General features: G+C 46.8%; 1 protein-coding gene across 1 annotated transcript in view; it reads right to left on the bottom strand.

Moving 5' to 3' along the window:
• Window positions 1-360: 360 nt before the first annotated feature.
• The window catches only part of LOC126095386 (gonadotropin-releasing hormone II receptor-like), a 102236-nt gene continuing 84529 nt past the window's right edge, over window positions 361-18067 (bottom strand). Inside the window, exons 2-3 of the mRNA XM_049910189.1 lie at window positions 839-855; window positions 361-619 (exon numbers count right to left, since the gene is read on the bottom strand). Of these exons, the coding sequence (XP_049766146.1) occupies window positions 361-619; window positions 839-855 (276 nt within the window). The remainder of the gene's footprint in view (window positions 620-838; window positions 856-18067) is intronic.

Genomic DNA, 18067 nt, shown 5'->3' with positions numbered 1-18067 from the left:
TATTATATAATTTTGTCTTTCTGTAGTTTTAGATCGTCTGGTAAGTTCATTGGAACACAGGACTGAAATCCTCGTTGATGGATGTTTTAACTGTAGGTAGAAAACTGTAAATGGACAGAGCTGTGTTGCAAATGTGTGGGAGATTGATAAGTATTGTAACTGCAATACGAATTCTCCGATTAGCAGACACACCAAATTACACCAGGTATGGAATTTGGCCCTAAATTTTTGATGAGCATCGCTTTGTCATCGACTTTGGTGTGTGGCGAGGGAATGTGGGGTCGACTGGAGAGAGAACGGAACAGTACTGGCTCGTGAATGTGCAGTAGGCGTGGGGGATTGTGAAGCAGAAGTTGTGCGTTAGGTTGGGAGGGGTGGGGGTGACCACTGCGGCCGGTTGCTCGCATTGTCGCCGAAACTCTTGCGCGCGCCGCCGGACGCGGCATGAATGACGAGTAGCTGGTGGCCGGAGGCGGAGAGGCCATCCCGGGCGGCTCGGCGTGGTGTGGTCCGCGTGCAGCCTGCTTTGTGTCGGGGATTTAATGTGTAGTGCGGGGGTCGCCGCCGGGCGCTGGCGAAAGCTTTCTGCCGCCCTTCCGCTGTGCGTGCTTCTTGTGACCTGCTTAGCATGAATCACTCAGATGTTCCGGGAATATGAAATCTCCAAAAGAGGCTAATTTTAATAGCGAATCTCTGCGCAGTCAGAGAAGTAACAATATACGAAAAAATAATGATAATTCGACGGCTGGTAATATTATTTATACTTCTTGGATAAAAATGAGTGGCAATCTGGTTATTATTCATGCAAGACTTTATCTGCAGCAGTTAACCGTATTACGTGTCCTTAATATACTCCTGGAAATGGAAAAAAGAACACATTGACACCGGTGTGTCAGACCCACCATACTTGCTCCGGACACTGCGAGAGGGCTGTACAAGCAATGATCACACGCACGGCACAGCGGACACACCAGGAACCGAGGTGTTGGCCGTCGAATGGCGCTAGCTGCGCAGCATTTGTGCACCGCCGCCGTCAGTGTCAGCCAGTTTGCCGTGGCATACGGAGCTCCATCGCAGTCTTTAACACTGGTAGCATGCCGCGACAGCGTGGACGTGAACCGTATGTGCAGTTGACGGACTTTGAGCGAGGGCGTATAGTGGGCATGCGGGAGGACGGGTGGACGTACCGCCGAATTGCTCAACACGTGGGGCGTGAGGTCTCCACAGTACATCGATGTTGTCGCCTGTGGTCGGCGGAAGGTGCACGTGCCCGTCGACCTGGGACCGGACCGCAGCGACGCACGGATGCACGCCAAGACCGTAGGATCCTACGCAGTGCCATAGGGGACCGCACCGCCACTTCCCAGCAAATTAGGGACACTGTTGCTCCTGGGGTATCGGCGAGGACCATTCGCAACCGTCTCCATGAAGCTGGGCTACGGTCCCGCACACCGTTAGGCCGTCTTCCGCTCGCGCCCCAACATCGTGCAGCCCGCCTCTAGTGGCGTCGCGGCAGGCGTGAATGGAGGGACGAATGGAGACGTGTCGTCTTCAGCGATGAGAGTCGCTTCTGCCTTGGTGTCAATGATGGTCGTATGCGTGTTTGGCGCCGTGCAGGTGAGCGCCACAATCAGGACTGCATACGACCGAGGCACACAGGGCCAACACCCGGCATCATGGTGTGGGGAGCGATCTCCTACACTGGCCGTACACCACTGGTGATCGTCGAGGGGACACTGAATAGTGCACGGTACATCCAAACCGTCATCGAACCCATCGTTCTACCATTCCTAGACCGGCAAGGGAACTTGCTGTTCCAACAGGACAATGCACGTCCGCATGTATCCCGTGCCACCCAACGTGCTCTAGAAGGTGTAAGTCAACTACCCTGGCCAGCAAGATCTCCGGATCTGTCCCCCATTGAGCATGTTTGGGACTGGATGAAGCGTCGTCTCACGCGGTCTGCACATCCAGCACGAACGCTGGTCCAACTGAGGCGCCAGGTGGAAATGGCATGGCAAGCAGTTCCACAGGACTACATCCAGCATCTCTACGATCGTCTCTATGGGAGAATAGCAGCCTGCATTGCTGCGAAAGGTGGATATACACTGTACTAGTGCCGACATTGTGCATGCTCTGTTGCCTGTGTCTATGTGCCTGTGGTTCTGTCAGTGTGATCATGTGATGTATCTGACCCCAGGAATGTGTCAATAAAGTTTCCCCTTCCTGGGAGAATGAATTCACGGTGTTCTTATTTCAATTTCCAGGAGTGTATAATGACCCTCCATCTCGGTCACCTTCCCCCACAAAGGTTCGCATACCGCAACGGGACCATCTTCACCTACATCTCTCAAGGACCGACAAATGAGGACCGACAAATGGCACGGATGGTATCTTTTGTTGGTTTTGTAGCGCATGTCACGAAGAGATTCCTTCATTTGTACCCTACGTTGGATGTTCCAATATATCTCCCCCCCCCCCCCCCCGTATGCAGGAGCTCCTGCATGGCGCTATCCATCTGAAATCGTGCATTGTTATGAAGGATGATGGGATGCAGTGCCACAAGGAAAAATGTTGTGTGCTCCGACCGCGTGCCACTTCAGCCTTGATCCATGAACGTTGTTCGTGTTTCCTAAACATGCTGCTGAGGTGCTTGAGCTGGCCTCCCGCACTTTCAGACAGTTCACACTGTAACAGACTCAAATACAGCCTTCGGCACTCTCTCCACTACCTCGACTGACCTTTTGCTGTCAGCCAGAGACAGCAGCATGCCATGTGACACACATCCTTCCTGTTACGTCAGTTTGCCACTACTTTATATGCAGCCCACATACACTGATCAGCAAGAACATTATAACCAGCGACCTGCTATCGATATAAACCCGTTAGCAGCGTCACCTGGCGAGGAATGAGTTAGACTCACGCAGAGTGCATGTAGTACCAGTTAGCGTGCGCCCAATCTATCTGAGTTCGATCGAGTGCAGATTGTGACGGCCCGATGGCTCGGAACGAGCATTTCGGGGACTGAACGACTCATTGGGCGTTCGAAGAGTGTTGTTGTGAATGTCTTCAACACGTGGAGAAACAAATTCCAGACGTCATGGGATTGGGCGGCCACCCCTCGTTGAGGATTTCGGACGTCGTAGTCTGGGCAGAGTGATCAAACAGGACAGGCGGCGAACTGTGACATACCTGACGTGAGACTTTAATGCTGAGCAGAGTACAAGTGTGTCTGTACACACAGTGCATCAGACACTCCTAACAATAGTCCTCCGCAGCCGACGACCCATGCATGTGCCAGTGTTAACACCACGTCAACGGCAACTAAGACGGAAATGGGCACGTGACCATCGGCATTGGACGTTTGTGCAGTGGCAGAGCGTTGCATTGTCTCATGAATCCCGATACCTTCTTCATGACGCCAATGTGAGGGCGCAAATTTGTCGTCTTCCAGGGGAACAGCTCCATGTGCTCTGGGGAACATTCACGTGGGCATCTGTGGGTCCAGTGAAGCTCGTGCGAGGCACCACGACGGCCAACGAGTGTCGTACACTGATTGCAGACCACGTACATCCCTTCACGACGATCGCCGGCCGGAGTGGCCTAGCGGTTAAAGGCGCTACAGTCTGGAACCGCACGACCGCTACGGTCGCAGGTTCGAATCCTGCCTCGGGCATGGATGTGTGTGATGTCCTTAGGTTAGTTAGGTTTAAGTAGTTCTACGTTCTAGGGGACTTATGACCACAGCAGTTGAGTCCCATAGTGCTCAGAGCCATTTGAACCATTTGAGCTTTCACGACGATCATTTTTCAACCACATAACTCACCACATCGCAAGGGCACGACTGTAACTGAGTGGTTCGTGAAACCCAGTGACGAGCTCAAGTTGATGTGCTGGCATCCAAACTCGCCACACCTGAACCCGATCAAACAGACATGGGATGTGACTGAACGTGGCGTCAGAGCTCATCGCCACCCTCCCTCGAATCTACGGGAACTAGACAACTTGTGTGTGCTGGTGTGGCGCCGAATCCCTTCAGTGACTTACCAAGGCCTCACTGCTTCCATTCCAAGACGTTTCGCCACTGTTATACTCCCCAAAGGTGGACTACCGGCTATTGGGTAGGTATTCATAATGTACTGCCTGATCAGTGTGTATTGTAGAATGAGTAACAAAAAGTCAATAAATGAATCAGGCTCTCGCGGCCACTTTTTGAAGTTTGGAAATTGCTACGTTTTCTCCAATTGACAGTAATATGGTTCAAATGTCTCTCAGCACTACGGGCCTTAACATCTGACGTCATCAGTCGCCTGGACTTAGAATTACTTAAACCTAACGAATCTAAGGGCATCACACACATCCATGCCCGACGCAGGATTCGAACCTGCGACCGTAACAGTCGCGCGGTTCCAGACTGAAGCGCCTAGAACCTCTCGGCCACACCCTCGGGCTGGCAGTAATATTGGTTTAGAACATCCACTGTTGCGATTGCTGTTTTAGGGCCATAACCAAGTACACGTGAAACATGTTAAGCAGAAATACACTACTGGCCAGAAAATTGCTACACCAAGAAGAAATGCAGATGATAAACGGGTATTCGTTGGACATATATATATACACTAGAACTGACATATGGTTACATTTTCATGCAATTTGGGTGCATAGATCCTGAGAAATCATTACCCTGAACAACCACGTCTGGCCATAATAACGGCCTTGATACGCCTGGGCATTGAGTCAAACAGAGCTTGGATGGCGTGTACACGATACCACAGTTCATCAAGAGTAGTGACTGGCGTATTGTGACGAGCTAGTTCCTCGGCCACCATTGACCAGACGTTTTCAATTGGTGAGAGATCTGGAGAATGTGCTGGTCAGGACAGCAGTCGAACATTTTCTGTATGCAGAACGGCCCGTACAGGACCTGCAACATGCGGTCGTGGATTATCCTGCTGAAATTTAGGGTTTCGCAGGGATCGAATGAAGGGTAGAGCACTGGCAGGGGTGGCCAAGTGGTTCTAGGCGCTACAGTCTGGAACCGCACGGCAGCTACTGTCGCAGGTTCGCATCCTGCCTCGGGCATGGATATGTGTGATGTCCTTAGGTTAGTTAGGTTTAAGTGGTTCTAAGATCTACGGGACTGATGACCTTAGAAACTAAGTCCCATAGTGCTCAGAGCCATTTTTGAAGGGTAGAGCCACGGGTCGTAACACATCTGAAATGTAACGTCCACTGTTCAAAGTGCCGTCAATGCGAACAAGAGGTGACACAGACGTGTAACCAAAGGCACCCCATACCATCACGCCGGGTGATACGCCAGTATGGCGATGACGAATACACGCTTCCAATGTGCGTTCACCGCGATGTCGTCGCCAATCACGGATGCTACCATCATGATGCTGTACACAGAACCTGGATTCATCCGAAAAAATGACGTTTCGCCATTCGTGCACCCAGGTTCGTCGTTGAGTACACCATTGCAGGCGCTCCTGTTTGTGATGCAGTGTCGAGGGTAACCGCAGCCATGGTCTCCAAGCTGATAGTCCATGCTGCTGCAAACAACGTCGAACTGTTCGTGCAAGTGGTTGTTGTCTTGCTAACGTCCCCATATGTTGACTCACGGATCGAGACGAGGCCGTTGGGATCCAGCACGGCGTTCCGTTTTACCTTCCTGAACCCACCGATTCCATATTCTGCTAACAGTCATTGGATCTAGACCAACGCGAGGAGCAATGTCGCGATACGATAAACCGCAATCGCGATAGGCTACAAACCGACCTTTATCAAAGTCGGAAAGGTGATGGTACGCATTTCTCCTCCTTACACGAGGCATCACAACAACGTTTCACCAGGCAACGCCGATCAACTGGTGTTTGTGTATGACAAATCGGTTGGGAACTTTCTTGATGTCAGCACTTTGTAGGTGTCGCCAACGGTGCCAACCTTATGTGAATGCTCTGAAAAGCTAATCATATGCATAACACAGCATCTTCTTCCTGAGGGTTAAATTTCGCGCCTGCAGCACGTCATCTTCGTGATGTATCAATTTTAATGGCCGGTAGTGTATATACACTATCGCAATTTCGGTTTTAGGACCATCACCAAGTACACGTGAAACATGTTTAGCGGAAATACATGTACAGGATGTTTCACGGTTCCTAGAGAGACTTAACAGAGAGAATTTTGCTAATGAATCCATGTACGGAAATGTACAGGCTAAAATGGTTCAAATGGCTCTGAGCACTATGGGACTTAAGGGGCTCGGGAACGCCCTATACTTGCAATGTTAAAATAACGCGTATAAATTACATCTTCCCTCACAAAGTATTTGAGGTAGGAAGTTGAACTTTTTACAGATTATTTATTGGAATATGGGCTACAACTTAACACAGGGATTTTACAAAATTTTAGTTCAGTTATTAAAGATGATTTTTTTCAATTGTAATGAAAATTCACAACATCTTTTTGCAATTTTTTTATTTATATATTCAAAACAATACAGTTTTTTGGAAAAAGGCTGTGTTAAATTATGCAGAAGGTACTGTGTAACATTTAGTGAAAGTTTGAAACAAATATGTTTGGAAGATCCTTAGAAAACATGTAATTAGTATGAGAAAATAAAAGTTTTGGGAATCGAGCGACAAAGATTGGATTAACTTTTTAGTGCATTCCAGGTCCATAGGATGGATTAGCTTCATCCTCTGCAAACTCCTCCTCCAGTTTCCTCTTGTTCCTCCTCCTGTTTACTCTTGCTTGTATTTCTAGACTCTTTACAGCCCTGTCTGCAGCCCGAAGGCGTTCCTTGTCTAAAGCAAGCATAGCTCGTACCATGTTAGAATGTTATTATTTACAGTAATAACACATACCTTTGGGTTTCCAACATTTCTCCTTTTCTTAAAAGCCTTCAGAGGATTTCTAATAACTTTACTTTTACTCATTATTATACTTCAACAAAACAGAGACTCAAGAAACAGAATTAATTACGAATATTTTCGAGATAACGACAGAGTAAATAAATATGAAACAATCGACAATCACACCATTCATATATATTGAACCATCACAGGTTAGCCACAACGCATACTTTATCTCACATCACTAAAACGTACCTGATGAACACGGACGTTAATAATAACACCATTTGACAGCAGTTTAACAGCGCCACAGTGGGTCACACCCATGTAGAACACATTTCAAAAAAAATTTAAAAATAGTTGTAGTCTTCGGAATTGAATAAATTAAATATCTATTAAAAGGTAATAGTCTGCAGATTCAGAAAACGCAAAAAAGTAAAAATTGAACGTTTCATGAATTTGAGCCTTTCCGGAGCCCCTTAACAGCGGTGGTCGTCAGTCCCCTAGAACTTAGAACTACTTAAACGTGACTAACCTAACGACATCACACACATCCATGCCCGAGGCAGGATTCGAACCTGCGACCGTAGCAGTCGCGCGGTTCCGGACTGCGCGCCTAGAACCGCGAGACCACCGCGGCCGGCCGGAAATGTACAGTTTGATGATCTTATCAATTCGAGATCTCACGCTTCACTTTAGGTACACAAACTGAGAAGATGGTGCCGTAGTAAGTCTCTGTGTAGTTGTAATCGTGGAATTGAGGCACGACACACAGTTTCCGTCCAACTACAACTGCTGCGACGAACTGGTACGGTTCGTCCGTAGCTGGGAGGGCTGACTGTGGCGCTCCACGGACCTAGCGACGATGAGGGCTCGAAACACTGCCGTACCACGGCTCCTGTGGAGCTCCTTGTGCCGCTGTGTGTGTACCGTGTAACAGGACATTCGAAAGTGGTCCAATCTATAAATTAATTTTACATCCGAATTGCTCATTTCCGTGCAGAGGTTCCTTATCAAAACATTATTTGCTAAGACCCATCTACAAACCCTAGAAGCCTGTAACAGGAATTGTGAAACATGCTGTGTACTTGTCATCGTGAAATGTATTCCAAACCCGAAATTTCATTATGTACATTACAAACCTAATTATAATCGAGTACCGAAAATATTGCGTTTAGAAACTTTCGGATGACTGCGCTAAACGAAAATTAAAGAAAACTATTCGACGTGTTGTCTGTTAGCTTTCGTTCAAAAGGTTCAAATGGCTCTCAGGACTATGCGACTTAACTTCTGAGGTCATAAGTCGCCTAGAACTTAGAACTAATTAAACCTAACTAGCCTAAGGACTTCACACACATCCATGCCCGAGGCAGGATTCGAACCTGCGACCGTAGCGGTTGCTCGGTTCCAGACTGCAGCGACTAGAACCGCACGGCCACTCCGGCCGGCGTTAGCTTTCGTCCTAAGACCTACAAATACGGTATTATACTGTACTAATGTAGGAGGACATATTCTGTTATGTTGGTGTATTCATAAGTTTTAAGGCTTGAAACATGGTTTTATGAAACAAAGGGAGAAAAGCGCTTACATAATGGGTATAGGCTATACAGAAAGCTTTACTTCATTCATTATATTTGAATACTATTTGATTCATAGTTTGTAGTTTAGCATAACTGAGTTACAATTCTTGAATTTATGCTCTCTCTAGTATCTGCTTTCCGTCCATAATTTATTCTACTGTAGCTACTCTTAACGTAAAGGTGATATTGTTGACAAAAATACGTAGAAAACTACACCTAATCACAGCTGATCAGCGGTTAAGAAGAAACAATGTTGCCATCAACAGGGGGATATGAAGTCGTTTCTTCTTCTTATCTCCACTGGAAGTGTGTGATGTGCGAGAAACCATTATGTTATTACACTACTGGCCATTAAAATTGCTACACCAAGAAGAAATGCAGATGATAAACGGGTATTCATTGGACAAATGTATTATACTAGAACTGACATGTTATTACATTTTCACGCAATTTGGGTGCATAGATCCTAAAAAATAATTACCCAGAACAACCACCTCTGGCCGTAATAACGGTCGTGACAGGTACAACTGCCCATGCAGCTTCAATACGATACCACAGTTCATCAAGAGTAGTTGGTTGGTTGGTTGCTTGCTTTGGGGGAAGAGACCAAACAGCGTGGTCATCGGTCTCATCGGATTAGGGAAGGACGGAGAAGGAAGTCGGCCGTGCCCTTTCAAAGGAACCATCCCGGCATTTGCCTGGACTGATTTAGGGAATCAAGAGTAGTGACTGGCGTATTGTCACGAGCCGTTGCTCGGCCACCATTGACCAGACGTATTCAGTTCGTGAGAGATCTGGAGAATGTGCTGGCCAGGGCAGCAGTCGAACATTTTCTGTGTCCAGAAAGGCACGTACATGACCTGCAACATGCGGCCGTGCATTATCCTGCTGAAATATAGGGTTTCGCAGGGATCGAATGCAGGGTAGAGCCACGGGTCCTAACACATCTGAAATGTAACGTCCACTGTTCAAAGTGCCGTCAGTGCGAACAAGAGGTGACTCAGACGTGTAACCAATGGCACCCCATACCATCACGCCGGGTGATACACCAATATGGCGATGACGAATACACGCTTCCAACGTTCGTTCACCGTGATGTCACCAAAAACGGATGCGCCTATCAAGATGCTATAAACAGAACGTGGACTCATCCGAAAAAACGACGTTTTTCCATTCGTACACTCAGGTTCGTCGTTGAGTACACCATCTCAGGCGCTCCTGTCTGTGATGCAGCGTCAAGGGTAACCGCAGCCATGGTCTCCGAGCTGATAGTCCATGCTGCTGCAAACAACGTCGAACTGTTCGTGCAGATAGTTGTTGTCTTGCAAAGATCCGCATCTGTTGACTCAGCGATCGAGACGTGGCTGCACGACCCGTTACAGCCTTGCGGATAAGATGCCTGTCATCTCTAGTGATTCGATGCCGTTGGGATCGAGCACGGCGTTCCCTATTACCCTTCTGAACCCACCGATTTCATATTCTGCTAACAGTCATTGGATCAACAGTCCAACGCGAGCAGCAATGTCGCGATACGATAAACCGCAATCGCGATAGGCTACAATCCGACCTTTATCAAAGTCGGAAACGTCATGATACGCATTTGTCCTCCTTACACGTGGCATCACAACAACGTTTCACCAGGCAACGCCGGTCAACTGCTGTTTTTGTATGAGACATCGGTTGGGAACTTTCCTCATGTCAGCATATTGTAGGTGTCGCCAGCGGCGCCAACCTTGTGTGAATGCTGTGAAAAGCTAATCATTTGCACATCACAGCATCTTCTTCTCGTCGGTTAAATTTCGCGTCTGTAGCACGTCATCTTCGTGGTATAGGAATTTTAATGGCCAGTAGTGTATATTTGTAAGTGGAGAAATCTTTCTATTGCCTCTATATAACAGCATTGCCGAAATTACAGTAGAGGCTTATTCCATACAGCCTACATAAACAACGGAAGATACTTGAACAATAAAGAAACTGGCGTACGCATTAGCTTAACAAAGAAAAAGATGATGACTAACGACCGTAAGAGACACTCAGATAGGTAAATAACAGCCAAGTTCATTTCACACAGGAGAATGCAAAGCTGTTCCAACTTCGGCTTGGATCTACACATTCTAAGATCACATCACTTCACTAAACACCCTGAAGTGTGTCAGTTTAGTTAGTGAGCCGGTAAAAAATGGCATAAGAATCGTACGGTATGACTGACCAAACATTTCCATCTGAGACTTGCGGAGAACAAGACAATGCGTTCTTGCGCTGTATTAGTGAGCAGTCGCTTAGGAGTTCCACCTACCTGTTTTTCCCCACGTAAAAGACGTCTCTGCCGGCCGAAGTGGCCGAGCGGTTAAAGGCGCTACAGTCTGGAACCGCACGACCGCTACGGTCGCAGGTTCGAATCCTGCCTCGGGCATGGATGTGTGTGATGTCCTTAGATTAGTTCGGCTTAAGTAGTTCTAAGTTCTAGGGTACTTATGACTGCAGCGGTTGACTCCCATAGTGCTCAGAACCATTTGAACCATTTGAACCAAAAGACGTCTCTTGCAGGAACAGTATCAGCGCCATCGGATTCTTTGGGAAGTACAGTTCTATATCCTTAGTTCTGAGCGTCGATGCAGGGGGCTACATTACTTAAAATATTTCGTGAATATCCTTTTGACGTATTTATTTACGAAAACATTGTAATCTGTTAATAATGAAACAATATATCACTTATTAACTCATAAATAGCAGCCACATGGTCTTCCGACAGAATGAGTTCGCAAGGCATCCTGTCGGCGACTGGCGAAAACGGCGCGCAGTCTAGATCTGGTACCTACAATAGTGAAACATTGTAACTGTCCCACCTACTTCTTTACCTTAAACATTCTTCATTTGCTTATTGAAACGGCTGTTTTCTCGCCTCGTAATATGGTTGTAAGAATGTGTTTGTGACCAGTAGGCTTCTCCTGATATTTGTAGTGGGAAAATTGTCTCTCATTAGGAAACATTTATTAAACAAAACCTCTTGCTACGAGCCAGAATGGTTACGGTTTCCCAGCCTACAGTGCGATGACCTGCTCGCGTGAAGCCACAGCGCCTCACCCCACAGTCCAGCGGAGAGACCAGATGTTCAAAAAATGTTCAAATGTGTGTGAAATCTTACGCGACTTAACCGCTAAGGTCATCAGTCCCTAAGCTTACACACTACTTAACCTAAATTATCCTAAGGACAAACACACACACACCCATGCCCGAGGGAGGATTCGAATCTCCGTCGGGACCAGCCGCACAGTCCATGACTGCAGCCCCTCAGACTGCTCGGCAAATCCCGCGTGGCAGACCAGATGTTCCAGAGACTACTTCAGCCAGCGTGGGAAGTGAAAGCTTATTCCCTGCTATGCGTTTTTCACTGCTTCCTGGCCCACTGAATGTTACTGATATCGGCAGACGTGATATGCTAAGAAGACATACCAACCAGTATGCCTGAAACGAAAGATTTTCAATATGTGTAAAGATTCTATCCGTACGTTTAAGGGTTGGTCTCTCCGACATAAAAATCAAAATAAACTCGCAGGGACACAAGGGGAATTGGAATGTAGAATGTTAAGTATGAGAGGAGTAAGGCTAAGAAAATAACTCCAAAAGAAACGAAATAGGAATAAATGATGTGATGACGCAAGCTAAAACGTGAAATCGTCTGTAGGTGTGACATTTCCTGACGAAGCATTACAACAAGTGGCTATTCCAGGAAGGAAAAAGTATTAAAAAGTGGAAGATGATGACATGATATTCGACCATATTTAGGATTAATACGGCAAGTGTGGCATGGGATAGACACAATTGGGCAAAATTTGGGACAGACCTATATCCATGTGTGTGACAGTAACTTGTTTTTTGTGTCTCACGTCTGATTTATTCACACAGTCAAGTTCTTAACCCCCGACGCAGAGAGGTGTTATTAAGATTAAGTGTGTGACAGCGTAGCTCTCAAACGAAAGGTCCGATTTTAATGCAGTTTTTTTTTGTTTAAAAGCTGGTTCAATGGGGATGGTTCTTAGTTATGTACTATGAAAGTCAACTGTTTAAATTTCATCAGTTAAATTAAGTACAATTTTTTTCTGACAGCACTCTTTCTTGATATACTCTAAGCAATACATAAGGGCTACATCAAGTTACGTAGCACCAGCTTAGAGCTTGGGGTAGGACTAGTTCTAGGGTAGTTAACGAATGCTTCGATACCACCAAAAGTTTAACAGATTGTATATTACGCGACCCACAATGTGTAATGGACGAAAGAAACAAAATATGATTTTTCTTAATTTCTATCAGCAATATGGACGGTATGGTTGACTTATATACAGAATCGATATCATTAACATTATTTCAGAATATTTAACTGTAGTTACCAGAAATTTATAGTTAGTCGCGAATTAACATAGTGCCGTAAATTTCAACCAAATTTATAACTTCATTCTCGTGAATGCATTATTACACTCCCATACAGAAGTTACGAACAATATCTATGTTGCAATTAAAACAATAATTAACTAGGAAAATTCCTAAATTCCAACTTACCTAAAAACAGACTTTTGGGAAATTTATCAGTCATCTGATGTATTAAACGTGACTTGTGCACTTCATGTATCATGTCAATAAAGAAAAAATAATTAGATAAGTTATAATTAACTTTTTCATTACGGTTCTCGTACATTCTGATGTAAACATAATTGATTTTCAGTCTTTTTGATACTACGAACTTATCATGCAGAACTTTAACCTGAAATCTCATTTTGCTGTGCCACAACTAATGTCATGAATAAAACCCAGTGTGAAACCAAGATTTAGTTAATGATTTTACGATAGGTATCGTTATTATAACTTCATAAATAAATTTCCACACAAAAGTCAAAAGAACAATATTTATAAATCTGATCGGACTGAATCATCATTTGTTATTTTTAAAACTTTGTTAACAGTTTGTTGTAAATCATTAACTCTTCATTATCAATCAGCGAATTTAATTGTACTTGACAATATGCCAAAGAACATACGTGGTTAAGATAGGGTTTATATTGAGCTGTGCAAAGCACTTAAAGTGAGTTGCAGTTTGGGCAATGTAATTACCCAAAGAGTGTAGCAGTTGCCATTTCCTCAGTCATGTTGGTAGAAAACAGTTTATGTGCGAACATCTTTGTAAACACTTACGGAAAATACGTCTGCTGTGAAAAGGATTCGTCAGTGTTTTGGAAAACTTATTTTAACATCCATGTTTTCATCATGCCCGAAATCCAGACAGATCTACAATATACATCCCGTAATGGTCTTCATCGGTGGAGGAGATTCGACGGTTGAAAGCTATGTATTCCACTGCAAAAACTACATGACTCTCATACTACGATGAATCTATCATTATGAGACGTATTTTAGTCAGAACAGCAGTTGGAGTAATATTATAAGGCCAAAAAGATATAAATAAAAGTCCGAGAGAGCATAGGTACATCTAAGTAAATAACACCAATAGATTTAAAAATGATAAGAGTATGAAATTAGAATACAAACAATCTTCCTAGGCAACGTACGTAAATATCAGAATAACAAAATGAAATTGTTGAATCTAAGTCTCAATTAATTTACTGCGAAATCTTCGTAATATAGACGCAACCATCAAAGACGCCTGCCGCCACGCGACTGCTTGTTCGGGTCGCAGCACTCGGTTCACCTCACGCCCCGCTCCACATTCCGCCCGACTCGCGTTCGCGGTTTAATGAAGCGTTAAGTCAGTACCCTATCATTTGACCACATCACGACATGGGCCTCCTAAGTATGTAAAAATATGATAAAATAAATGATGATGGTTTGGTCCCATATTCCGAGGAGCGTGTGGAACGATGCGGGAGACCCGCAATGCGGACTAGGCAAGGTCGTAGAGGAGGTGGTTTGCCATTGCCTTCCTCCGACCGTAATGGGGATGAATGATGAAGACAACACGACAACACCCAGTTATCTCGAGGCAGGCAAAATCCCTGACCCCGTCGGCAATCGAAACCGGGACCCCGTGCGTGGGAAGTGAGAACGCTACCGCAAGTCCACGAGCTGCAGACTATTAAATAAATAGAGAACTCTAGTCTTTAACGTTAAGCTAATTAAAGACGTATTGGTTTTCACATCATATACACTGAAGAGCCAAAGAAACTGATACACCAGCCTAATATCGTGTAGAGCCCTCGCGAGCTCGCAGAAGTGCCGGAACACGACGTGACATGGACTCGACTAATGTGTGAAGTACTGCTGGAGGGAACTCACACCATGAATGCTGCAGGGCTGTGCATAAATCCGTACCAGCACGAGGAGGTGGAGATCTCTTCTGAACAGAACGTTGCAAGGCATGCCAGATATGCTCAATAATGTTCATGCCTGAGGAGTCTGGAGGCCAGCGCAAGAGTTTACACTCAGAAGGGTGACCCTGAAGCCACTCTGCAGCAATTCTGCACTTGTGGGGTGTCGCATTGTCCTGCTGGAATTCACATTGGACATGAATGAATGCAGGTGATCAGACAGGATGTTTATGTATGTGTCACCTGTCAGAGTCGTATCTAGACGGACCAGGGGTCCGATATTACTCCCACTCGATTACAGAGCCTCCACCAGCTTGAGCAGTCCCCTGCTGACATGCAGGGTCCATGGATTCATGGGGTTGTCTCCATACCCGTACACGTACATCCGCTCGATACAATTTGAAACGAGACTCGTGTAACCAGGGAACATGTTTCCTGTCATCAACAGTCCAATGACGGTGTTGACGGGCCTGAGAGAGGTGCAAAGCTTTGTGTCGTGCAATCATCAACGGTCACGAGTGGGACTCCGGCTTCGAAAGCCCGTATCGATGATGTTTCGTTGAATGGTTCGCACGCTGACACTTGTTAATGGCCCAGCATTCAAATCTGCAGCAATTTGCGGAAGGGTTGCAAGTCTTTCACGTTGAAAAAATGGTTCAAATGGCTCTGAGCACTATGGGACAACAGCTCAGGTCATCAGTCCCCTAGAACTTAGAACTACTTAAACCTAACTAACCTAAGGACATCACACATATGCATGCCCGAGGCAGGATTCGAACCTGCGAGCGTAGCGGTCGCGCGGTTCCAGACTAGAACCGCTGGGCCACTCCGGCGGGCTTTCATGTTGAACGACTCTCTTCAGTCGTCGTTGGCCCTGTTCTTGCAGGATCTTTTCCCGGCAGCAGCGATGTTGGAAATGTGATGTTTTACCGGATTCCTGATATTTACAGTACACTCGTGAAATGATCGCAGGGGAAAATCCCCAATCCATCGCTACATCTGGGATGCTGCGTCCCATCGATCGTGCGCTGATTATAACATCACGTTCAAGCTCTCTTAGATCTTTATATCGTGCTACTGTAGCAGCAGTAACCGATCTAACAACTGCGCCAGTCACTCGTTGTATATAAGCGTCGCCGACCGCAGCGCCGTATTCTGCCTGGTTACATCTCTCTGAATTTGAATACTCACGCCCATACCAGTTTCTTTGGTGCTACAGTGTATAATAACTAATGATAAATTCACTAGCTACTGAGAGATGTGGATGCGGGACGCGAGTGACTGCAAGAGATGATGCCGAACAGAAGAGGTTGACAGCCAGCAATAAAGGAAGTATGCTGTTCTAAAAAGGAAACGTGCTGTTAGCTCCTTTTTTTAAATTTCGTTTTTTTGTGTAGGTGTTTCTTTACACTTTAAATTTAAGTTTTACGTGCTGTAGATCCGTTCATTTCCTGACGTTCTAGAGTTGTTAAAATCTTAGTAGTATACACTCATGGAAATGGAAAAAAGAACACATTGACACCGGTGTGTCAGACCCACCATACTTGCTCCGGACACTGCGAGAGGGCTGTACAAGCAATGATCACACGCACGGCACAGCGGACACACCAGGAACCGCGGTGTTGGCCGTCGAATGGCGCTAGCTGCGCAGCATTTGTGCACCACCGCCGTCAGTGTCAGCCAGTTTGCCGTGGCATACGGAGCTCCATCGCAGTCTTTAACACTGGTAGCATGCCGCGACAGCGTGGACGTGAACCGTATGTGCAGTTGACGGACTTTGAGCGAGGGCGTATAGTGGGCATGCGGGAGGCCGGGTGGACGTACCGCCGAATTGCTCAACACGTGGGGCGTGATGTCTCCACAGTACATCGATGTTGTCGCCAGTGGTCGGCGGAAGGTGCACGTGTCCGTCGACCTGGGACCGGACCGCAGCGACGCACGGATGCACGCCAAGACCGTAGGATCCTACGCAGTGCCGTAGGGGACCGCACCGCCACTTCCCAGCAAATTAGGGACACTGTTGCTCCTGGGGTATCGGCGAGGACCATTCGCAACCGTCTCCATGAAGCTGGGCTACGGTCCCGCACACCGCTAGGCCGTCTTCCGCTCACGCCCCAACATCGTGCAGCCCGCCTCCAGTGGTGTCGCGACAGGCGTGAATGGAGGGACGAATGGAGACGTGTCGTCTTCAGCGATGAGAGTCGCTCTGCCTTGGTGCCAATGATGGTCGTATGCGTGTTTGGCGCCGTGCAGGTGAGCGCCACAATCAGGACTGCATACGACCGAGGCACACAGGGCCAACACCCGGCATCATGGTGTGGGGAGCGATCTCCTACACTGGCCGTACACCACTGGTGATCGTCGAGGGGACACTGAATAGTGCACGGTACATCCAAACCGTCATCGAACCCATCGTTCTACCATTCCTAGACCGGCAAGGAAACTTGCTGTTCCAACAGGACAATGCACGTCCGCATGTATCCCGTGCCACCCAACGTGCTCTAGAAGGCGTAGGTCAACTACCCTGGCCAGCAAGATCTCCGGATCTGTCCCCCATTGAGCATGTTTGGGACTGGATGAAGCGTCGTCTCACGCGGTCTGCACGTCCAGCACGAACGCTGGTCCAACTGAGGCGCCAGGTGGAAATGGCATGGCAAGCCGTTCTACAGGACTACATCCAGCATCTCTACGATCGTCTCCATGGGAGAATAGCAGCCTGCATTGCTGCGAAAGGTGGATATACACTGTACTAGTGCCGACATTGTGCATGCTCTGTTGCCTGTGTCTATGTGCCTGTGGTTCTGTCAGTGTGATCATGTGATGTATCTGACCCCAGGAATGTGTCAATAAAGTTTCCCCTTCCTGGGACAATGAATTCACGGTGTTCTTATTTCAATTTCCAGGAGTGTATATGCTTCATCGTTCCAACCTACGTTAAGCTTGGTTGAGAAACTACTGTGTAGGGCGCCCACGGCATACGGCATTAGAGAGGTGCGGTACAAGACAGGCAGCCTCCTCGCTGGGATGTGCAGCCTTAGGAAGGTATTTCTGGGGACTCAGCCATTCAGCACGGGCCTCGCTCCCCTCCTGTCGCTTCCCATTCGCTCCGAGACAGGCCAACTTGACTGAGGCAAGGCTCACAGATCTTCCCTCATCTCCCTCGGGGCTGTGCTAGTGACGTCAGCTGGCGCAGATGTGGTATCTGCGCGATAAGAGATGCGCAATAGGTTAATTGAGAGTCGTATACGCTCTGCTGTCAGTGAAACCGAGACCAGAAATTCAACCGTTCCCTCTAGCAGCAAGCTTTACGCAAAGG

Source organism: Schistocerca cancellata, chromosome 8 (genome assembly GCF_023864275.1).
Source record: "Schistocerca cancellata isolate TAMUIC-IGC-003103 chromosome 8, iqSchCanc2.1, whole genome shotgun sequence".
NCBI lineage: Eukaryota > Metazoa > Arthropoda > Insecta > Orthoptera > Acrididae > Schistocerca > Schistocerca cancellata.
Note: the sequence above shows the minus strand (reverse complement) of the source record. Positions and strands in the feature narration are given on the sequence as shown.